At 42.5% G+C, this 24,702-nt stretch overlaps 1 protein-coding gene across 1 annotated transcript in view; it reads right to left on the bottom strand.

Annotated features, from left to right (window-relative positions):
• The window catches only part of LOC139375371 (SH3 and multiple ankyrin repeat domains protein 2-like), a 159,041-nt gene that overhangs the window by 47,800 nt on the left and 86,539 nt on the right, over nt 1–24,702 (bottom strand). Inside the window, exons 13-15 of the mRNA XM_071117096.1 lie at nt 16,113–16,194; nt 9,407–9,489; nt 6,887–7,011 (exon numbers count right to left, since the gene is read on the bottom strand). Of these exons, the coding sequence (XP_070973197.1) occupies nt 6,887–7,011; nt 9,407–9,489; nt 16,113–16,194 (290 nt within the window). The remainder of the gene's footprint in view (nt 1–6,886; nt 7,012–9,406; nt 9,490–16,112; nt 16,195–24,702) is intronic.

The following is a 24,702-nucleotide window of genomic DNA, read 5'->3' as shown; positions in this document are numbered from 1 at the left end:
AGGTGAACAGAAGGATTTGAGTTCCTGTATGTTTCTTTCATCGCACCATGTCACGTTAGTCATAAGGCATACGCCCCCGCCCCTCTTTTTACCAGAAAGATGTTTTTTCCTGTCTGCGCGATGCGTGGAGAAACCTGTTGGCTGCACCGCTTCGGATTGCGTCTCTCCAGTAAGCCACGTTTCCGTGAAGCAAAGAACGTTACAGTCTCTGATGTCCCTCTGGAATGCTACCCTTGCTCGGATTTCATCAACCTTGTTGTCAAGAGACTGGACATTGGCAAGAAGAATGCTAGGGAGTGGTGCGCGCTGTGCCCGTCTCCGGAGTCTGACCAGTAGACCGCCTCGTTTCCCTCTCTTTCGGAGTCGTTTTTTTGGGTCGCTGCATAGGATCCACTCCGTTGTCCTGTTTGTAAGGCAGAACACAGGATCCGCGTCGCGAAAAACATATTCTTGGTCGTACTGATGGTGAGTTGATGCTGATCTTATATTCAGTAGTTCTTCTCGACTGTATGTAATGAAACCTAAGATGACCTGGGGTACTAATGTAAGAAATAACACGTAAAAAAACAAAAAACTGCATAGTTTCCTAGGAACGCGAAGCGAGGCGGCCATCTCTGTCGGCGCCGGAAGTGATTGTTATTCTCTAGCTCGTTCTCCATGTTCTTCTCCAGCTCGTTCTCCATGTTCTCCACTAGCTTGTTCTCCACTAGCTCATTCTCCATGTTCTCCTCTAGCTCGTTCTCCATGTTCTCCTCTAGCTCGTTCTCCATGTTCTCCTCTAGCTCGTTCTCCTCTAGCTTGTTCTTCTCTAGCTCGTTCTCCATATTCTTCTCTAGCTCGTTCTCCATGTTCTCCTCTAGCTCGTTCTCCACTAGCTCATTCTCCATGTTATTCTCTAGCTCGTTTTCCATGTTCTCCTCAAGCTCGTTCTCCACTAGCTCGTTCTCCACTAGCTCGTTCTCCATGTTCTCCTCTAGCTCATTCTCCATATTCTTCTCCAGCTCGTTCTCCATGTTCTCCACTAGCTTGTTCTCCACTAGCTCGTTCTCCATGTTCTCCTCTAGCTCGTTCTCCATGTTCTCCTCTAGCTCATTCTCCATGTTCTCCTCAAGCTCGTTTTCCACTAGCTCGTTCTCCAGTAGCTCGTTCTCCACTAGCTCGTTCTCCATGTTCTCCTCTAGCTCGTTCTCCATGTTCTCCTCTAGCTCGTTTTCCATGTTCTCCTCTAGCTTGTTCTCCACTAGCTCATTCCCCATGTTATTCTCTAGCTCGTTCTCCATGTTCTTCTCCAGCTCGTTCTCCATGTTCTTCACTAGCTTGTTCTCAACTATCTCATTCTCCATGTTCTCCTCTAGCTCGTTCTCCATGTTCTCCTCTAGCTCGTTCTCCTCTAGCTTGTTCTTCTCTAGCTCGTTCTCCATGTTCTCCACTAGCTCGTTCTCCATGTTCTTCTCTAGCTTGTTCTCCATGTTCTTTTTCAATAGTGAGCCAACATGTTTTCAGCACTTTTAAATCCACAAATGATCAAAACTCGTTTTCTCATGCGCTCTCTTCTCCCACTGCAGCAGACATGGTGAGCAATATGTTTGGAACATCGAATCCCAATAACATCACAGTATAGAAACTACAATACATATCATATCAGCACCTAAGTATTGTGATAATATCGTATCATGAGATCCCTGGCAATCCCCAGCCCTAGTCCTCATAGACCACACTGACAAATGTTTTGGCTCGCGCCTTCCTCAACGAGTGTGTGGTCACAGTACCACACCAGTGCTCTGTATGTAGAACAACCCTAGACTGTGACAAACTGGCTCGGCTGGAGGACAAAGACTCAGGAGAGTGCTGACATCTATGATGTAGGGCAGCATCGCACCTTGCCAGTTCATCTCACACAAAAAAAACAGAATGACACACACGCACATGCTGCACTTACACACTGAAAATATGTTCCTTCTTCACACACACACACACACCTTCATCCACCTCCCACCCACTCACCTGCTCCCACACACACACACACACATTGCCCTTTCACACTGGAATCTGTTCCTGTGAGGAACATAACATCAGTGCTAAACATATGCTTGATTATAGGTTATTTCAAGCAGCTGCTGTTGTTCTCTGAGAGAGGACAGGAAGCCACACAGACAGATAAGAGCATTAGACGTCCACTGCTAAGATATTCTGTATTGTTGGCAGGATACACTGAGACTGCTGCATCCCAAACTGCCCCGTGTTCAATATCCCTATACAGGGCACTATTTTTCAACAGGGCCCATTCATTGTAGGTTATTATTTCCTTAGCTATTAGGGGAAAGGGGGACACCTAGTCAGTTGTATTGGGAAAGGGGGACACCTAGTCAGTTGCATAGGGAAAGGGGGACACCTAGTCAGTTGCATAGGGAAAGGGGGACACCTAGTCAGTTGCATAGGGAAAGGGGGATGCCTAGTCAGTTGCATAGGGAAAGGGGGATACCTAGTCAGTTGCATAGGGAAAGGGGGATACCTAGTCAGTTGTATAGGGAAAGGGGGATACCTAGTCAGTTGTATAGGGAAAGGGGAATACCTAGTCAGTTGTTTAGAGAAAAGGGGACACCTAGTCAGTTGTATTGGGAAAAGGGGACACCTAGTCAGTTGTATTGGGAAAAGGGGATACCTAGTCAGTTGTATAGGGAACAGGGGTATACCTAGTCAGTTGTATAGGGAAAGGGGGACACCTAGTCAGTTGTTTAGAGAAAGGGGGACACCTAGTCAGTTGTTTAGAGAAAGGGGGACACCTAGTCAGTTGACCGTTTTTTAGTTATGTAACTGAATGCATTCAACTAAAATGTGTCTGAACCAGAGTATGTTTACGAAGGGTTACCTTAAATCAACATCCATGTCTTCTTTGCCCTTACTCAGGGGCAGGACAACAGATTTTTACCTTGTCAGGGGATTCGATCCAGTAACCTTTCAGTTACTGGCCCAACGCCCCTACCCACCAGGCAACCTGCCGCCCCCAGTCTACTTATACTTTCAATTGGTTAAATTGGAGCCTGAATACATTGTATTGTGTATGTAAGACCAGAAGTGTTGTCATATTATATCCACTACCAGAGCCATGCATACATATTTATCTCAACCAGAGGCCACACAAAGAAAACAACACGTCAGAGAATAGGCTCCAGCTTGCTCACTGCTAACAGTGAAAAGAACAAGAGATAGTAACACATCACTGCAGACAGTGAAAACAACAAGGGATAGTAACATCACGGCTACAGTGAAGGGGATACTAGACAGATCATTCTGTGGATCCAGATATGCCCATCTATCAGAAAGTACATCATAAACATCCCCCTCTATCCCCAGAGAAGCACCGTCTCCCCCTGATGACAGGTGATAAACACCCCCTATATCCCCAGAGAAGAACCGTCTCTCCCTGATGAGATGATAAACACCCCCTATATCCCCAGAGAAGAACCGTCTCTCCCTGATGAGATGATAAACACCCCCTATATCCCCAGAGAAGCACAGTCTCTCCCTGATGACAGATAATAAACATCCCCCTATATCCCCAGAGAAGAACAGTCTCTCCCTGATGACAGATGATAAACATCCCCCTATATCCCCAGAGAAGCAGCCTCTCCCTGATGACAGATGATAAACATCCCCCTATATCCCCAGAGAAGCACCGTCTCTCCCTAATGAGATGATAAACATCCCCCTATATCCCCAGAGAAGAACTGTCTCTCCCTGATGAGATGATAAACATCCCCCTATATCCCCAGAGAAGCACTGTCCCCCTATATCCCCAGAGAAGCACTGTGCCTCCCTGATGACAGGTGATAAACATCCCCCTATATCCCCAGAGAAGCACTGTCCCCCTATATCCCCAGAGAAGCACCCTGATGACAGGTAATAAACCCTACATCCCCATCCCATCCACATCTCCAGCATTGAACCATTACACTGAGGGGTTTACTAACAGCCTGCAAGGTCATTGGAGGTGGTCTGTTCTGGTGGGGATGACTGAGCAGAGCAGAACAGAACACCAAACACACAAGACTAAACTGTTGATTCCCGCGAGGGACTGCTTTTATTTTATTTTCTTAACAAGACTAAGGATAGGCTAGATTTCCAGGGAACACTTTCGGTCAAGCCATCGTTATAGTTGACAGCAACTCACTGCAGCGCTATATAATAGTTCATATGAAGTACTGTACACGCATGATAAATTAGATTAAATCAAATTAAGATCTAATCCTATTCTGAGGAATGATCACCAAATAGATTGTGAAGTGTGACCACTCTCCATGACTAATATAACAACGCAATAACAAGTTAGAATTGAAAGGGACAATCCCCTGGGACCATGTCTATCTCATCTATACAGCATTATGGAAAGTGGTAGGATGATATTTGTTTAGCTGCCACCCTTGTGCTCTCTTCTAGTTCCTGTTTTGTTATTATCCCTTTCTGTGTTACATCATGCCCATGCTGCTCTGACAGTTGATTTTAAAAACACAAGCTGTCCATGGATTATCAGCACCTAATGAGTCCATGAACACAATCATTATCTACTCTCCTTTCTGTCTCATACTAAATTACTTCAACCGATCCCTGTTGAAGTGACACTGAACAACACTGACAGTGATGGAATCTTGGAGGAGTATATAAAACATTCCCACAGCACACAGAGCAAGGCCTGAGTCTATGTTTATCATTTTGCAAACACAACCTGTGGTGGTCAAGTGTTAGACAATGAAGTAAAGAATTTAGGTGAGATGGTGCTGTACTGAAAAACAAGAGAAATCCACAGCAAGAATAATATAAATTTAGCAGACGCTCTTATCCAGAGCGACTAGGGTTAATTGCCTTGCTCAACGGTCTTAACAGCTATGCTACATGTTAGCTAATACGTGTTCACGAGGAAATCTAATCCATAGTGGCTACTGCTTGGGTTACCCTGGAATTAAACTGATACACTTTGTTATGTTATGTGAAACAATGGCGAAACTGAGATTTCAGGCTCTGCTTGAGTATGAACTCAATCACCTTACAACTAAAAAGACAGATGAATCAAACTGGACAGTGTATGGAAGTGACTCTAAACACAAGTCTGAGGACAATACCATATCTAAGGGGAGTAGACAGAGCTTCAGCCATAAGACGAGGTGCAGCCCAAAACCGTCATCTCTTTCCACACAGTAGCTTAGTTGTCCTTATTTCAGCAATAACAGAACGCCAATTTTTCATTAAGTCAGTGCATTGTGGAACCTTCTGGAGCATATCCCAGACTTTTATAACTAATTTTGCAGAAGTTCAGTTGATTTGGAGGCTCAGACAACTATGCCATAATGCGCTGTCCTAATGATTTTCTGGGTCAAACAAAACTCCCTCGATGATAAATGGAGAAAAAAATAAAAACTTGTCAGGACCACATTCAAATATGTATTCAGGCAGACCTCCTCCCATCCGGTGACGTGGATGTCGATTAAGGCAGCCCCACGTACCTCTCTGTTTCAGAGGGGTTGAGTTAAATGCGGAAGACACATTCAGTTGTACAACTGACTAGGTGTCCCCCTTTCCCTATACAACTGACTAGGTATCCCCCTTTCCCTATACAACTGACTAGGTATCCCCCTTTCCCTATACAACTGACTAGGTATCCCCCCTTCCCTATACAACTGACTAGGTATCCCCCCTTCCCTATACAACTGACTAGGTATCCCCCCTTCCCTATACAACTGACTAGGTATCCCCCATTTCCCTATACAACTGACTAGGCATCCCCCCTTTCCCTATACAACTGACTAGGTATCCCCCCTTCCCTATACAACTGACTAGGTATCCCCCCTTCCCTATACAACTGACTAGGTATCCCCCTTTCCCTATACAACTGACTAGGCATCCCCCCTTTCCCTATACAACTGACTAGGTATCCCCCCTTCCCTATACAACTGACTAGGTATCCCCCCTTCCCTATACAACTGACTAGGTATCCCCCATTTCCCTATACAACTGACTAGGCATCCCCCCTTTCCCTATACAACTGACTAGGTATCCCCCCTTCCCTATACAACTGACTAGGTATCCCCCTTTCCCTATACAACTGACTAGGTATCCCCCTTTCCCTATACAACTGACTAGGTATCCCCCCTTTCCCTATACAACTGACTAGGTATCCCCCCTTTCCCTATACAACTGACTGGGTATCCCCCCTTCCCTATACAACTGACTAGGTATCCCCCCTTCCCTATACAACTGACTAGGTATCCCCCTTTCCCTACACAACTGACTAGGTATCCCCCCTTTCCCTATACAACTGACTAGGTATCCCCCCTTCCCTATACAACTGACTAGGTATCCCCCCTTTCCCTATACAACTGACTAGGTATCCCCCCTTCCCTATACAACTGACTAGGTATCCCCCCTTTCCCTATACAACTGACTAGGTATCCCCCCCTTCCCTATACAACTGACTAGGTATCCCCCCTTCCCTATACAACTGACTAGGTATCCCCCCTTCCCTATACAACTGACTAGGTATCCCCCCTTTCCCTATACAACTGACTAGGTATCCCCCCTTTCCCTATACAACTGACTAGGTATCCCCCTTTCCCTTTACAACTGACTAGGTATCCCCCTTTCCCTTTATCCTTTCCATCCAGTTTTAAACAGATCATCACAAATCCTTCATTAGCATTCTCTTCACATTGAAAAGGATTATTCCACAGCTCAAGTCCAGGAAGGAACGTGTGATTCCTCACAACCGTATCGGAGAAGAAGATCCAAGGTCCTTCCCATAACACCCTCTTCTCCAATGCCTTTTGACGAGGAGCCAAGGGGAAGAAGATGCAAACAATAGACGAAAATTGAGAAAGAGCCTCAGTTGCCTTACCTCGATGAGGAAGTCTCCGTTGCGAAGCCCCGCCCGCCATGCAACCCCGCCCTCGTCCACAGACTCCAGGTACTGCAGGGCGGGGAAGGCGGGTGTAGGGGTGAACTCCTCGATGGGCGTGTCCGCTGGAGGGGTGGGTGAGCAGGTGCAGACAACGGCCCAGGTAAAGACAGAGAGAGAAAGGGTGAGAAAGGCAAGGAAGCAACATCACTGTCTGGGACAGTATCATTATTACACATATGTTATGAAGTTAATTCAACACCACGTCACCCATGAACTTCAACACAGCAGTGTGATGTACTATAGACACCTTTGAATGTTAACGTTGAAAATTGACAGCATCAGGGAAATGGCAAACATATTTTCCTGGACCACATATAATGAAGATGTTGCCAACTGTGTTGCATACACATGTACATGGAAGACACATGTAAATACAGTGCATTCGCAAAGTATTCAAACCCCTTGACTTTTTCCACATTTTGTTACGTTACAGCCTTATTCTATAAATATCACATTTACATTAGCATTCAGATGCTTTACTCAGTACTTTGTTGAAGCACATTTGGCAGCAATTACAGCCTTGAGTCTTATTGGGTATGATGCTACAAGCTTGGCACACCTGCATTTGGGGAGTTTCTCCCATTATTCTCTGCAGATCCTCTCAAGCTCTGTCAGGTTGGCTGGGGAGCATCACTGCACAGCTATATTTAGGTCTCTCCAGAGATGTTAGATCGGGTTCATGTCCGGGCTCTGGCTGGGCCACTTAAGGACATTCAGAGACTTGTCCCGAAGCCACTTGTGCGTTGTCTTGGCTGTGTGTTTAGGGTCGTTGTCCTGTTGGAAGGTGAACCTTCGTCCCAGTCAAAAAGGCCTGATTGGTGGAATGCTGCAGAGATGGGAGAATCTTCCAGAAGGACAACCATCTCCACAGAGGAAATCTGGAGCTCTGTCAGAGTGACCAACGGGTTCTTGGTCACCTCCCTGACCAAGGTCCTTCTCCCCCGATTACTCAGTTTGGCCAGGCAGACAGATCTAGGAACAGTCTTGGTGGTTCAAAACTTCTTCCATTTAAGAATGATGGTGGCCACTGTGTTCTTGGGGACCTTCGATGTTGCAAAAAAAGTGGTATGGAAACAGGTTGCACTTGAGCTCAATTTCGAGTCTCATAGCAAAGGGTCTACTGTAAATACTTATGTAAATAAGGTATTCCAGTTTTTCTTTATTTTTATCTTTAATACATTTGCTAAAACGTAAAAAATAAAAAAATATGTTTTTTTTCGCTTTGTCATTATGGGGTATTGTGTGTAGATTGAATAAGGCTGTAACCTAACATAATGAAGAAAAGGTCAAGGGGTCTGAATACTTTCCGAATGCACTGTACATGCAGGAATAGAATTACAACAATGCTACGGTACCATTTGTATTTGGATGGATCATCATATGCAATGTAATAATCAGGACACGAAAAAAAGCATGCATGTAGGAAAACAGAGGCCTAATCATGCTGGCTGGACAGAGACAGAGACGGTGGCCAGGTGCTGGGCTGGGGCAGGTGCTGGGGAAGGTGCTGGGCTGGGGCAGGTGCTGGGTAAGGTACTGGAGCAGGTGTTGGGGCTGGTAGTGGGGCTGGGGCTGGTAGTGGGGCTGGGATGGGACAGGTACTGTTGCAGGTGTTGGGGCTACAGAGTGATGCATCACTAACCCTTCCACTCTGGTCCAAATAAACTCCCTGCATTGTATGGTTCATTAGTGTGTGTGTGTGTGTTAGATCTGTCAAGGGGGTGTAAAACTGAACTGGCCATCTCTTCAAGCCAATAAAAGCATACAACTATCAGCAAAGCCGCATCAAAGTTACCTTTAGATGTTGCAGATTGTTACAGATGTTACATGAATACTGAGTAGCATCTTTCTCCTGCAGAACTGGAGTAGCAGCAGCTCAAAGAAACCGCTGGTGACAAGTGACACTTGCAATAAATCAGCCATGTGCTTCAAGAAAACTCCACGGGCAGTTGGTAGTCTGCTCATTCAATACAGCTTACATGAATGTACATACAGTAGCTAACATGAATGTATTTTCTCTGGAGAAGAGGCACAGGCTCTGGGTATTAGATTTGAATAAACTGGATAAATAATGTTGTTGAGAGTAGCCTCAGATACATCCGTTTGTGATGGAGAAGCGTTTAAGTCAACAGAATATCACTGGGTGTTTGTTAATTCTAGGCTCAGACGTTTTATTATAGACTTCTATAATAAACTTATTAAGGTCACACAAAACATGACAAGGAGCAGAGCTGACTACAACACAAAACAATCACAGATATGAGATCTGTCGCCAACAGAAAAAAAGTCATTTCTATTGAAGTATGTGGGTGTACAAAGCAGCGTGGGGTTGTTAATATGCAATATGAGCGTGATTCTCATCACTGACGCGCCGGTGGACCGGGGATGCAACATGAACACAAGGGAGGAACAGACACTGACTGAGTGAGTGCGTCTCTTGGTCTGTCAGTCTCCTACCTTTCGCCCCTCGCAGCACAAACCCGAATCCCTCATTATCCTTCTTCTGTAGGACTACCGTCTTCTCGTCAATAACACAGTTGCTGTGGAGAAAATTCCGCGCAAATCGACCGTTATTATTACATCCTATCATCCTCATCATAGCCACAGCTGCTCGCCCCGAGTGCTTCATTATGACAGTTCGTCCGTTGCCCAACGAATTCATTAACTATAATGAACAGTGCTGCACGCGATGTGGTAGCGACACACCGTCACCGTGAACCTCCAAAGAACGAGTCAGCCTCCGCAGAAAACGTTGTTGCACTGGAAAACATAAACTAAAGGCAGGAGCCGGGGACAAAGCTAGGTTGTCCATAGCGAGAAGCATTTCCACCCAAAGAGGAAAACCACAAGCGGCAAACATGAGAGAGAGAAAAACATAGCTGGGGAAGCGAGGTCAGGGAGGGATGAGGGCACCCTATAGGGTGCAAAGCTGAGTGGATGAATGAAAGAACGAATGAATGGATGAACGAATATAGGAAATAAGCAGTCATTTAATTCAATTTAATGGGAGTGACCACCCTCAGCCTATCAAAATGTTCGTTCCTCGGCCAGCAGTAAATCCTATAGGCTGTGGGATCTGGATGCTGAATGACAACCGCACCATTCTAATGCTGTGGTGTCATTTCTGAAAGATGAAAAAAGTTATATTCCTATAGACAATTTTGCAATAATGTGATTGGATTTGGCCTAATATCAATATCAACTAAACGAAACCATCAGAAAATGGAAGAATACAGTGCTGGTGCCACAAATAAAAGCATAAAATGGTGAAATGTTTTTATTTATTTTTTGAAAGGAATCACTCGTATTTTTCAGTAATCATTTGCTGGATTTAAAACAACAAAAATAATAGCTTAAGTGAATATTTTAAGATGCATGGCATTCTTTCAATTTGGTATGCTTGGATGCAAACAGTAGGTCAGACAAATTTTCATAAACTAGGCTACACAAGTAGACAGCATTCCAGAATTAGTATTGCATTGCAAGCCTTGGTTGGGTTCCAAGGAGGAATTTGACGGGAGAGCAGCAGAGGTAGCAGCAGCATGATGCTGGTGGTGGGATGTCTGGTTGCCATGGTAACACACACTACTTTGAGCTGGTAGTCAGAATTGTGTTAGTCATAGTTTTCCAGGGACAAAGTGGACCTGTGGGTCCTCATAGTGACAACAATACTTTGGTAGATTCTGGTGAACTAATGGTGACCTTTGATCTAATCAGGGGGATGAGGTAACTAACTATATGATGATAATGATGATCAAAGTTTATCGGTCAAGTACACAGATTTGCAGAAGTTATCGCAGGTGCAGTGAAATATTTGTGTTTCTAGCTCCAACAGTGCAGTAATACCAGGCAATACAAAACTATTATGATGATAATAAGGATGATGATGGAGATGATGATGATGATGATGATGATGACAACGAGGGAGATGATGACAACGAGGGTGATAAGGAAGATGATGGTGATGATGACGGTGGTAAAGATGACGATGATGGTGATAAGGATGATGATGCTGATGCTGATGACAATGGTGGTGATGGTGACGACGATGGTGATAAGGAAGAGATGATGGTGATAAGGATGATAATGCTGATGACAATGTTGGTGATGGTGATGACGATGGTGATAAGGAAGAGATGATGGTGATGATGATGATGGTGATAAGGATGATAATGCTGATGACAATGGTGGTGATGATGATGAGGATAAGGAAGGTGATGATGGTAATTATGATGGTGCAGGTCAGTGTAGCATCCAGACAGGAATGTTTTACATGTAATACAGGGCTTACAGACCTTCAGGAAACAGAATCAAGTCATGCCTACTCCAATGTTCAAGTATGAACCCAAAAGGCAGCCTATGGCTATCCCAATGCAGACAGGCTCTGCTCAGCTAATTAGCAGTATTAGTCCGCTTCATGTATCGCCTGTACATCTAAGTAGGACTACACACTTTTGAAGTGATTATAACGTGAACCTATTGAAGAAGTCCAACTGGTCAAGAGGATAAAATGGAAATCCCCCTTATATAGAACAATCCCCAGGTTGATATTTATTGGGATGAATCTTGTCCTGGAGGCAGAGCTGAGTGGTTTTCGCTAGCTGGGTTAGCTACAAAGTCAAAATGTTCTATGTCGTTAAAAAAATGGTGATTTTGATGTTGTTGCTTTTTGGTCTTAATGTAAGCTTAGGCATAAGGTTAGCAGTGTGGTTTAGTTTAGGTTTAAGGTTAAGGTTAGATTTAAAATCTGATTTTGTGACTTTGTGGCAAGACCAGCTAGTAACCACTCTGCAGAGATCTCGATAAATACCAACCTGCTAGATGCCCCTTGTTCAGCAAACCAGAATCCTGGCAAAGTTTACCCAAAATCTCTATCCCTATACTGTAGCCTGGTCCCCAGATCTGTTTGAGTCTTGCACAGTTGGCTAGACCCAGATCTGCTACACTATGCCCAGTTTGGCAAGAAAGCAGGAACAGATCTGAGACCAGGATAGAGGGACCAGGCTAGAGTCCATCACCTCTGTCGCCTATGATGCCAGAGCAGATGAGCGGAGCAGCATGCAGCAAGCCTTCACAGCACTGCTACCTGTGTCTCCATGACAACGTGTTCTGCTCTTGTACTGGTTGTACTGGGGGGTGGGTATATGAGCACAGTTGGATGGATCTCTCTCTCTCAATTCAATTCAATTCAAGGGGCTTTATTGGCATGGGAAACGTGTTAACATTGCCAAAGCAAGTGAGGTAGATAATATACAAAAGTGAAATAAACAATAAAAATTAACAGTAAACATTACACATACAGAAGTTTCAAAACAATAAAGACATTACAAATGTCATATTATATATATATACAGTGCCTTGCGAAAGTATTCGGCCCCCTTGAACTTTGCAACCTTTTGCCACATTTCAGGCTTCAAACATAAAGATATAAAACTGTATTTTTTTGTGAAGAATCAACAACAAGTGGGACACAATCATGAAGTGAAACGACATTTATTGGATATTTCAAACTTTTTTAACAAATCAAAAACTGAAAAATTGGGCGTGCAAAATTATTCAGCCCCCTTAAGTTAATACTTTGTAGCGCCACCTTTTGCTGCGATTACAGCTGTAAGTCGCTTGGGGTATGTCTCTATCAGTTATGCACATCGAGAGACTGACATTTTTTCCCATTCCTCCTTGCAAAACAGCTCGAGCTCAGTGAGGTTGGATGGAGAGCATTTGTGAACAGCAGTTTTCAGTTCTTTCCACAGATTCTCGATTGGATTCAGGTCTGGACTTTGACTTGGCCATTCTAACACCTGGATATGTTTATGTTTGAACCGTTCCATTGTAGATTTTGCTTTATGTTTTGGATCATTGTCTTGTTGGAAGACAAATCTCCGTCCCAGTCTCAGGTCTTTTGCAGACTCCATCAGGTTTTCTTCCAGAATGGTCCTGTATTTGGCTCCATCCATCTTCCCATCAATTTTAACCATCTTCCCTGTCCCTGCTGAAGAAAAGCAGGCCCAAACCATGATGCTGCCACCACCATGTTTGACAGTGGGGATGGTGTGTTCAGCTGTGTTGCTTTTACACCAAACATAACGTTTTGCATTGTTGCCAAAAAGTTCAATTTTGGTTTCATCTGACCAGAGCACCTTCTTCCACATGTTTGGTGTGTCTCCCAAGTGGCTTGTGGCAAACTTTAAACAACACTTTTTATGGATATCTTTAAGAAATGGCTTTCTTCTTGCCACTTTCCATAAAGGCCAGATTTGTGCAATATACGACTGATTGTTGTCCTATGGACAGAGTCTCCCACCTCCGCTGTAGATCTCTGCAGTTCATCCAGAGTGATCATGGGCCTCTTGGCTGCATCTCTGATCAGTCTTCTCCTTGTATGAGCTGAAAGTTTAGAGGGACGGCCAGGTCTTGGTAGATTTGCAGTGGTCTGATACTCCTTCCATTTCAATATTATCGCTTGCACAGTGCTCCTTGGGATGTTTAAAGCTTGGGAAATATTTTTGTATCCAAATCCGGCTTTAAACTTCTTCACAACAGTATCTCGGACCTGCCCGGTGTGTTCCTTGTTCTTCATGATGCTCTCTGCGCTTAACGGACCTCTGAGACTATCACAGTGCAGGTGCATTTATACGGAGACTTGATTACACACAGGTGGATTGTATTTATCATCATTAGTCATTTAGGTCAACATTGGATCATTCAGAGATCCTCACTGAACTTCTGGAGAGAGTTTGCTGCACTGAAAGTAAAGGGGCTGAATAATTTTGCACGCCCAATTTTTCAGTTTTTGATTTGTTAAAGTTTGAAATATCCAATAAATGTCGTTCCACCTAATGATTGTGTCCCACTTGTTGTTGATTCTTCACAAAAAAATACAGTTTTATATATTTATGTTTGAAGCCTGAAATGTGGCAAAAGTTCGCAAAGTTCAAGGGGGCCGAATACTTTCGCAAGGCACTGTATATAGTGTTGTAACAATGTACAAATGGTTAAAGTACACAAGGGAAAATAAATAAGCATTTCTCTCTCTCTCTCTCTCTCTCTCTCTCTCTCTCTCTCTCTCTCTCTCTCTCTCTCTCTCTCTCTCTCTCTCTCTCTCTCTCTCTCTCTCTCTCTCTCTCTCTCTCTCTCTCTCTCTCTCTCTCTCTCTCTCTCTCTCTCTCTCTCTCTCTCTCTCTCTCTCTCTCTCTCTCTCATGGAGGATCTGTAGAGGCTTAGTATGTGTTTTAGAACCAATAGATTTCATTGGGATGTTCATCAGTAAAACCGTGCAGTGAACGTATGCTTTCTCATGTGGACCGATCCCTGAGAAGAAGCCGAGGACATTCCTCGGTAGAGTTTTTGAGCTCAGGGCTGTTTGCGTAACATTTCCAGCAACAACTGCCCAGGAATGAACAAGCAAGGCCCTGCTCAAGCATTTCTTACATCACCATCCATCTGACAGCGAGAGTTTTCACACACACTCTCGCTCAGCCAATCTCCTTTCCTGTGGACACATACACGCACGCACACACGCGCACGCGCACACACACACATACATGCACACACACACACACACTCTCGCTCAGCCAATCTCCTTTCCTGTGGACACACACACACACACACACGCACACGCACACACACAACAGATACACACACACACATACCCTTGCTAGGTAGAACCTCACCCTCTCAGTACTACTTTTAGTGCTGTAGTCAGTGGTGTCACAGATTAGAGTACAGTACTACTAATGAATGAGTAAAAAAAATAATGAATAAACTGAAATATGCATATGAACATCAGGTAAAAGGTTCTCATGCAATGTCTCATACATGCTATTCCCAAATGAAAGACAATGCATTACATAAACCCTGTGCTAGCTGTGTAAGGTTGAGTTCACAAGTCACATGAACTCCTCTCTTCGTCATCTGGCAGCATTCTCTGATGAATAGCTTACTGTTTATAGTTGTTTGGTCCATTCTTTTCGATTGAATTAGGCTAGTTATGCAATTTTATCAGTCTCGACACCATTCATAAAGATCTATAGTCTGACACCAAACGTGAGGCATATGTAAGCTGTATCTTCTTCACTACTGTTCAAAAGTTTGGGGTCACTTAGAAATGTCCTTGTTTTTGAAAGAAAAGCACATTTCTGTCCATTAAAATAACATCAAATTGATCAGAAATACAGTGTAGACATTGTTAATGTTGTAAATGAAAAAAATAATAATAATTAAGATTGGCAAATAACACAGACACTGGATAGAGGAATTGGAAAAAGTGTTATGGACAGAGAAATCTAAGTTTAAGGTGTTTCGAATCACAAAGAACATTCGTGAGACGCAGAATACATGAAAAGATGCTGGAGAAGTACTTGACACCATCTGTCAGGCATGGTGGAAGCAATGTGATGGCCTGGGGGTGCTTTGGCGGTGGTAAAGTGGAACATTTGTACAAGGTAAAAGGGTTCTTGAAGAAGGAAGGCTATCACTCCATTTTGCATAGCCATGCCATACCCTGTGGATGGCGCTTAATTGGAGCCAATTTCCTCCTACAACAGGACAATGACCCAAAGCAAAGCTCCAAACTATACAATAACTATTTAGGGAAGAAGCAGTCAGCTGGTATCCTGTCTATAATGGAGTGACCAGCACAGTCACCGGATCTCAACACTATTGAGCTGTTGTGGGAGCAGTTTGACCGTATGGTATGTAAAGTTCCCATCAAGCCAATCCAACTTGTGGGAGGTGCTTCAGGAAGCATGGGGTGAAATCTCTTCAGATTACCTCAACAAATGAACAACTAGAATGCCAAAGGTCTGCAAGGCTGTAATTGCTGCAAATGGAGGATTCTTTGACGAAGGCAAAGTTTGAAGAATGCAATTATTTTTCAATCAAAAATCATTATTTCTAACCTTGTCAACGTCTTGACTAAATTTCCGTTTCATTTTGCAACTCATTTCATGTATGTTTTCATGGAAAACAAGGACATTTGTAAGTGACCCCAAACTTTTGAACGGTAGTGTATGTACAAAGTGTATCTAAAACGTGTCATATATCATAGCAGATCAGGTCATTTAACACACTGTATAATACTAAGATTTCACCATAATTCTTTTGAACATCCCCTTGAATAGGCTTTTTTTTCTACAGAGGAGTGAAAGAAACCAATCCTTACCTTGATGCATCAAAGCTGTCGTAGGACCCCACGGTGTAGTGCCTGAAAAGCTTCCTCCTCTCAGCCCTGTCTGCTCGGGCATCTAAAGACAGAACAATCAGTAAAAAAGGGGGTGACCAATTCATTAAAGGGGTGACCAATTCATTAAAGGCGTGACCAATTCATTAAAGGGGTGATCAATTCATTAAAGGGGTGACCAATACATTAAAGGGGTGACCAATTCATTAAAGGGGTGACCAATACATTAAAGGGGTGACCAATACATTAAAGGGGTGACCACGACTGTACCCTAAATGGCACCCTATTCCCCATATAGTGCACTGCTTTTGACCTCGGTCCTTAGGGTGCCTTTTGGGACGCATAATATCAATAAACCAATCAAAAATAAACAAAGGCCCTTTAAAAACAGCAAACATTTCGGCTGTTAAATAGCCATCCATTAACCTTTAGACAATGGCATATTAAATGCATTCATAGGATGTGGAGATGTTGAAGATGTTGTTGAAGACCACAGTGAGCGTTATTCTGATATTGTTCTGTTCTCCATGTTGATGATATGTGCTGATATCTTGACTGCGTGGGACTCAACACTTTCACTTTCCCCTCCAGCCTACTCACTGGTTGTCATAGTCACTGATTTATTTTCTAAGCACAGCCTCTTTGATAGCAGGGTGAGTTATATGGCTTATATTACATAGCCATATAATGTATGTAGTAGGTAGATGTGTACTCATACAGGGTAGGTCTACTCTAGTCAAGGGCCCTTCTATTTCTCGGTAAACATACATCAAACACCTCAATTCCTTCTGCTTTTACCATCAAAGTCCACAATTACATTTCATTGACTTATGAGATGTACATTATTTCTTATTAATCACCATGTTTGGTTTCGAATTTTAAGTTCAAATTTGAAGACTTATAGGAAACTGCTAAGCTATTATGTTCTGAGAAGCTGTGGAGGGACAAAGGTGTTACGCACCTTTTCAGCATGGGTGAAAGCACCTTTTCAGCATGGGTGAAAGCACCTTTTCAGCATGGGTGAAAGCACCTTTTCAGCATGGGTGAAAGCACCCCGCCAGACACAGTACTAATGAAACTCCCTGTCGGTGGTGTCTCTCTGGCTATGTCCCAAATTGCACCCTTTGTAGTTTATGGTGTACAACTTTTGACCAGGGCCCATACACTATTAAAATAGGAAAACTCGAAACACAATCATTGCGTAGTAAAACCATTGAAAAGTAGTACACCTAATCTGAGATCTGGTGTTTGAAGGGTGAATGTAAACCCAATGTAACTCAAGGTATTTCTAAACAGGATGGAAAAACTTTAAAACACCCAAAGTGGTTCTTTGATCTGAATAATTGTGTTTTAAGAGAGTGTTACAGCATCAAAACACATACATCATGTTTTGGCTGTGTCTCTGATTCAATCAAATGGTTTTACATTTCAAATTCATTTATAGCATAAATATTGACTGATGAGTTTGATTAAATAAAAAAACATAAATACCTTATTTAGATAAGTATTCAGACCTTTTGCTTTGAGATTCGAAATTGAGCTCACCTTCCAACAAAACAACTACCCTAAGCACACAGCCAAGACAATGCAAGAGTGGCTTCGGGACAAGTCTCTGAATGTCCTTTAGTGGCCCAGCAAGAGCCCAGACTTGAAACGGATCAAACATTTCTGGAGAGACCTGAAAATATCTGCACAGCGACGCTCCCCAACCAACCTGACAGAGCATCTGCAGAGAAGAATGGGAGAAACTCCCCAAATACAGGTGTGCCAAGCTTGTAGCATCATACCCAATAAGACCCAAGGCTGAAAATCGCTGCCAAAGGTGCTCCAACAAAGTACTGAGTAAAGGGTCTGAATACTTACAGTTGAAGTCAGAAGTTTACATACACTTAGGTTGCAGTCATTCAAACTTGTTTTTCAACCACTCCACAAATTTCTTGTTAACAAACTATAGTTTTGGCAAGTCGGTTAGGACATCTACTTTGTGCATGACACAAGTCATTTTTCCAACAATTGTTTACAGACAGATTATTTCACTTATAATTCACTGCATCACAATTCCAGTGGGTCAGAAGTTTACATACACTAAGTTGACTGTGCCTTTAAACAGCTTGGAAAATTCCATAAAATTATGTCATGGCTTTAGAAGCTTCTGATAGGCTAATTGACATCATTTGAGTCAATTGGCGGTGTACCTGTGGATGTATTTCAAGGCCTACCTTCAAACTCAGTGTCTCTTTGCTTGACATTATGGGGAATAAAAAAATAAATCAGACAAAACCACAGCATTTTTTTTGTAGACCTCCACAAGTCTGGTTCATCCTTGGGAGCAATTTCCAAATGCCTGAAGGTACCACAATAGTACGCAAGTAGTACGCAAGTATAAACACCATGGGACCACGCAGCCGTCATACCGCTCAGGAAAGAGATGCCTTCTGTCTCCTAGAGATGAATGTACTTTAGTGCGAAAAGTGCAAATCAATCCCAGAACAACAGCAAAGGACCTTGTGAAGATGCTGGAGGAAACAGGTACAAAGGTATCTATATCCACAGTAAAACGAGTCCTATATCGACATAACCTGAAAGGCCGCTCAGCAAGGAAGAAGCCACTGCTCCAAAGCCGCCATAAAAAAGCCAGACTACGGTTTGCAACTGCACATGGGGGACAAAGATCATACTTTTTGGAGAAATGTCCTCTGGTCTGATGAAACAAAAATATAACTGTTTGGCCATAATGACCATCGTTATGTTTGGAGGAAAAAGGGGGAGGCTTGTAAGCGAAGAACACCATCCCAACCATGAAGCATGGGGGTGGCAGCATCATATTGTGGGGGTGCTTTGTTGCATTAGGGACTGGTGCACTTCACAAAATAGATGGCATCATGAGGTAGGACAATTATCTAGATATATTGACGCGACATCTCAAGACATCAGTCAGGAAGTTAAATGCTGGTCGCTAATGGACAATGACCCCATGCATACTTCCAAAGTTGTGGCAAAATAGCTTAAGGACAAAAAAATAAAGGTATTGGAGTGGCCATCACAAAGCCCTGACCTCAATCCTATAGAAAATGTGTGGGCAGAATGGAAAAAGCGTGTTCGAGCAAGGAGGCCTACAAACCTGACTCCGTTACACCAGCTCTGTCAGGAGGAATGGGCCAAAATTCACCCAACTTATTGTGGGAAGCTTGTGGAAGGCTACCCGAAATGTTTGACCCAAGTTAAACAATTTAAAGGCAATGCTACCAAATACTAATTGAGTTTATGTAAACTTCTGACCCACTGGGAATGTGATGAAAGAAATAAAAGCTGAAATAAATAATTCGCCCAACTATTATTCTGACATTTCACATTCTTAAAATAAAGTGGTGATCCTAACTGACCTAAGACAGGGAATTATTACTAAGATTAAATGTCAGGAATTTTGTTTTTAATGTATTTGGCTAAGGTGTATGTAAACTTCCGCCTTCAACTGTATGTAAATGTGATATTTCAGTTGTTGTTTTTTTACATTTGCAAAATGTATCATTATGGGGCATTGTGAGTAGATTGATGAGGGAATTTAAAAAAAAAATACATTTTAGAGTAAGGCTGTATCGTAACAAAATGTGCAAAAAGTCAAGGGGTTTGAAGAATGTCTGAATGCACTAAACCAAATAGCCCTAAAAATCTTGATTGTAACATAATTTATAATCTCACAATGGACCTGGCAACTGTAGCTTATAATAAGTGTCAAAGTTTACCCTAGGAAAAATATTCATTTCTCAGTGTCTTCTCAAAAATGTGAATCAAAATATTGACTGAAAATCATCAGTCAATATTTATGCTATAAACAAATTTGAAATGTTAAACAATTTAATTGAATGAGAGACACAACACAGTCTGCCAAAACATTATTTATGGGTTTTGATGCTGGAACACTCTCTTAAAAACACAATTATTCAGATCAAGGAACCACTTTTTAGAAATACATTCAGTTATATTGGATTTACATTCAAACACCCTCCAGACACCAGATCTTAGATTAGGTGTACTACTTTTTATGGTTTTACAACACAATGATTGTTGTTTTGAGTATTTCTATTTTAACAGTGTATTGGCCCTGGTCAAAAGTAGTACCAATCTGTCCCAATACCCTCTCAATCTGGTCTAAAGTAGTACCAATCTGTCCCAATACCCTCTCAATCTGGTCAAAAGTAGTACCAATCTGTCCCAATACCCTCTCAATCTGGTCAAAAGTAGTACCAATCTGTCCCAATACCCTCTCAATCTGGTCTAAAGTAGTACCAATCTGTCCCAATACCCTCTCAATCTGGTCAAAAGTAGTACCAATCTGTCCCAATACCCTCTCAATCTGGTCAAAAGTAGTACCAATCTGTCCCAATACCCTCTCAATCTGGTCAAAAGTAGTACCAATCTGTCCCAATACCCTCTCAATCTGGTCAAAAGTAGTACCAATCTGTCCCAATACCCTCTCAATCTGGTCTAAAGTAGTACCAATCTGTCCCAATACCCTCTCAATCTGGTCAAAAGTAGTACCAATCTGTCCCAATACCCTCTCAATCTGGTCAAAAGTAGTACCAATCTGTCCCAATACCCTCTCAATCTGGTCAAAAGTAGTACCAATCTGTCCCAATACCCTCTCAATCTGGTCAAAAGTAGTACCAATCTGTCCCAATACCCTCTCAATCTGGTCAAAAGTTGTACCAGTCTCGCCCAATACCCTCACAACCTGGTCAAAAGTTCGACCAATCTCCCAATACCCTCACAACCTGGTCAAAAGTAGTATCAACCTGTCCCAATAACCTCTCAATCTGGTCAAATGTAGTATTAAACTGTCCCAAAACCCTGCGTTTCGATACTCTAGCAAAGTTAAGGTTTAATCTCCTTTTAGGTGGAGGCACTCGTTTAAGTTAACCAAAGAACTCTCTCTCTCTCTCTCTCTCTCTCTCTCTCTCTCTCTCTCTCTCTCTCTCTCTCTCTCTCTCTCTCTCTCTCTCTCTCTCTCTCTCTCTCTCTCTCTCTCTCTCTCTCTCTCTCTCTCTCTCTCTCTCTCTCTCTCTCTCTCTCTCTCTCTCTCTCTCTCTCTCTCTCTCTCTCTCTCTGCTTGTCTCCAGTAAAAGTAGAGTGCAAACACACCTTCCTCCCTCCCTCCCTCCCCTCCTCAACGCACAGACAGCAGAATAAAAAAAGACTACTTGACCAGTGTGCACTGTGCTGACAGTTGCTGCTGGTGAATACTAAATCACAATACCATGGGAGTACTGTAGCTAGCCTAGCATAGCCTTGCTCAGTCAGTGGCTAGCATATATTAGCTCAGTCAGTGGCTAGCCTATCCTAGCCAAGCACAGACAGTGGCTAGCCTATCGTAGCCTAGCACAATCAGTGGCTAGCTTGGTAAATCCAAGCTTCAACCTGACTCCTACATTTGAAATGGATAGTGACACAGCTAGGCTAATACTACTATGTGGATCGAATGCAAAACTAGCACAATAGGATAGATTCAACCATTAATAAATTCAACCACTGTACTGAACTGTACTGCATGTGTTATGTCTGATCAGATGTGTGCAACCCTTGAAATACTTCCCCTGTGGAAGGTGTATACATTCATAGTGAGGAAGGTGAATACATACATAGTGAGGTACATGAATACATACACAGACAACAGGCTATACAGTACAGGTTATGAAAAACACAACATTAGAATTTACAGTTATGGATTCTTCCACCCCCTTTTTATAAGTAACACTACACTCAACCTGAAAATAAAATGTACACAATCCACTGTCCGTGTAAATAAACCCACACACACGTCCAACTAAAACACTGATAATAACAAACAGAAATCCATATGTTCCTCTATTTTCCAGGTGAAACCACGTTCTGTTAAAAACACAATACAACCCTGTTTACAACCAGACTACCAGCTAAATATGGTCCTCGCTCACTCGCTCTCACCCCTTTCCCTCCCCAACACTCACACAGTGCTGTACCTCCAAAATGAACCTTCTTCCTGGATTTGGCCGTCTCTTCCATTTGCGCCCTCTTCCTCCCCTCTAATGGAGTGCTTCCCGGAAACGCTCACACCTTCACCTCCAAGTTCCCTTCACAGTCAGAATAACCTCACCTCTCCACCTCTAGTCCTCAGGCTACAAAGCCTTTAAGAAACATCCCAAGAAAGTTTGACCAATCCCAGTATGTGAAGATACATAGGCCATAACCATCCCCGTTGAGATAAAGAGAGCAACTCTATCTGGTAATGAACAAGTCCCACGTAAGCTCTGTTCTTAGTGCACAGAGAGAGTGAGAGAGAGAAAAAAATCGTACAAAAAGAGAAAAAAATCTTGCCAAGGCCCACTCCTTAGCAACCGGGCTTGTACAGTGTACAGAGAACGTTTCCATGGAAATATATCAATCAGGAATGTACATGAGTGTTGCAGTGAAGGGTTTACGATTCTGGCACAACTGCATGATGTTAGTAACCAAGTAATCTCGCTTAACCAATAACTAAAATCTCGCATAATTTGGTACCAGTTGCGTTTACGTAGTCGGTCTATGGGAGATTAGTAACCAAGCAGCTGCACAGATAGATAGCTACTACCAGACTACGGTATATATTCAGATGGTATTTCAGCAGTTATAACAACATCTGAAATATTGTGTGTGCATTAGCTGTCCCTTCAGGCAAAGGGAAACAGATGTATTGGTGAAAAAGTCGACAGCCAATTGTAGCCCACATCGACGTTGCAATGTCAAATCGTTCTTAATCCATCAATCATACCCCCTTCCCCAAACAGAGTGAATTATCATATCCTTCATAAACTGAATTTGTATAGCAACACTGTTTCCTATAATTGACAAATCCGGTCAAAATGTACTGATCGGGCCATTGTGACACTGTCCAGTCACTCAGTACAACAAGTAGGTCTTTCAGGATTCACAAATAGATATGAGTATTACAAATATCCTGAATCGGACATTAAAAACATCTTTGCCAACACATTTTGAGGGAGGGGTAAACACCAAAGCTAGCATTCACCTATATCAAGAGACCTCTCCTGTCACTGCACATTGTTCTAACACTAGCCAAGCCACAGACGAGTGTCTGGAAGCAACACACAAACACATTGGAACACACACATTGGAACACACATGTTGGAACACACACGTTGGAACACACGTTGGAACACACATTGGAACACACAAGTGTCTGGAACATCCAATGGCATATTTGTGTTCTATCAGAGAGGAGTAACAGGCGGACTGACATTATACGGTCGTCATCATGACTCATAGTGTACTGCCACACACACACAACCCTCCCGGCCAATCACAGATGGCTTGCCATCACTTCTCGAGACTGCCTGCTTGTTTAAAACATCCTGCATTCATTTCTATCCACCACCACCCTGCACATGATACAGTTCAAAGACGACCAATAACATTGTAATCTTGGCACCCAGAATCAAATCTCATGTGTTGTGCTATTATTTGTCAGAAGGTGGCTAATAACATTGTGATGGTGACAGCGATAACGTTGATTCATTTTTTCAAATGTTACTTTTTATTTTCCATAAAAACACTCTCTGATGTACTTGAATGCAAGGTCTGAGCAACCTCCCCTCAAAATTATAAACAGTGCATTCAGAATGTATTCATACTGCACCTGTTGACTTATTCCACATTTTATTGTGTTACAGCCTGAATTCAAAATGTATTAAATATATATTCTTCTCACCCATCTACACACCAATAACCCATAATGATAAAGTGAAAACATGTTTTAATATTTAAAAAAAAACATTTATTGAAAATGAAATGGAAATATCAGTCAATACATGTTAGAATCACCTTTGGCAGCGATGAAAACTGTGAGTCATTACAGGTAAGTCTCTAAGAGCTTTGCACACCTGGATAGTACAATATTTGCACATTATTATTAAAATAATTCTTCATGGTCTGTCAAGTTGTTGTTGATTGTTGCTACACAGCCATTTTCAAGTGTTGCCATAGATTTCCAAGCTAATTTAAGTGAAAACAGTAATTAGGCCACTAAGGGACATTCAATGTCATCTTGGTAAGCAACTCTGGTGTATATTTGGCCTTGTGTTTTAGGTTAATGCCCTGCTGAAAGGTGAATTAGTCTCACATTGTCTGTTGGAACCGGGTGTCCTCTAAGATTTTACCTATTCTAAGCTCCGTTCCATTTATTTTAATCCTAAACCCCCCCTACTCCTTGCAGATGACAAGCATACCCATAACATGATGCAGCTACCACCATGCTTGAAAATATGAAGACTGGTACACAGTGGATTATGTGGGATTTACCCCAAATATAATACTTTGTATTCAGGTCATAAAGTTAATTTCTTTGCCACATTATTTGCAGTTTTACTTTAGTGCCTTGTTGCAAACAGGATGCATGTTTTGCAATATTTTTCTTCTGTACAGGCTTCCTTCTTTTCACTCTGTCATTTAGGTTTGTATAGTAGAGTAACTGCAATGTTGTTGATCCTCAGTTTTCTCCTATCACAGCCATTAAACTCTGTAACTGCTTTAAATTCACCAT

The sequence above is a fragment of the Oncorhynchus clarkii genome, chromosome 2, assembly GCF_045791955.1.
Source record: "Oncorhynchus clarkii lewisi isolate Uvic-CL-2024 chromosome 2, UVic_Ocla_1.0, whole genome shotgun sequence".
Taxonomy (NCBI): Eukaryota; Metazoa; Chordata; class Actinopteri; order Salmoniformes; family Salmonidae; genus Oncorhynchus; species Oncorhynchus clarkii.
Note: the sequence above shows the minus strand (reverse complement) of the source record. Positions and strands in the feature narration are given on the sequence as shown.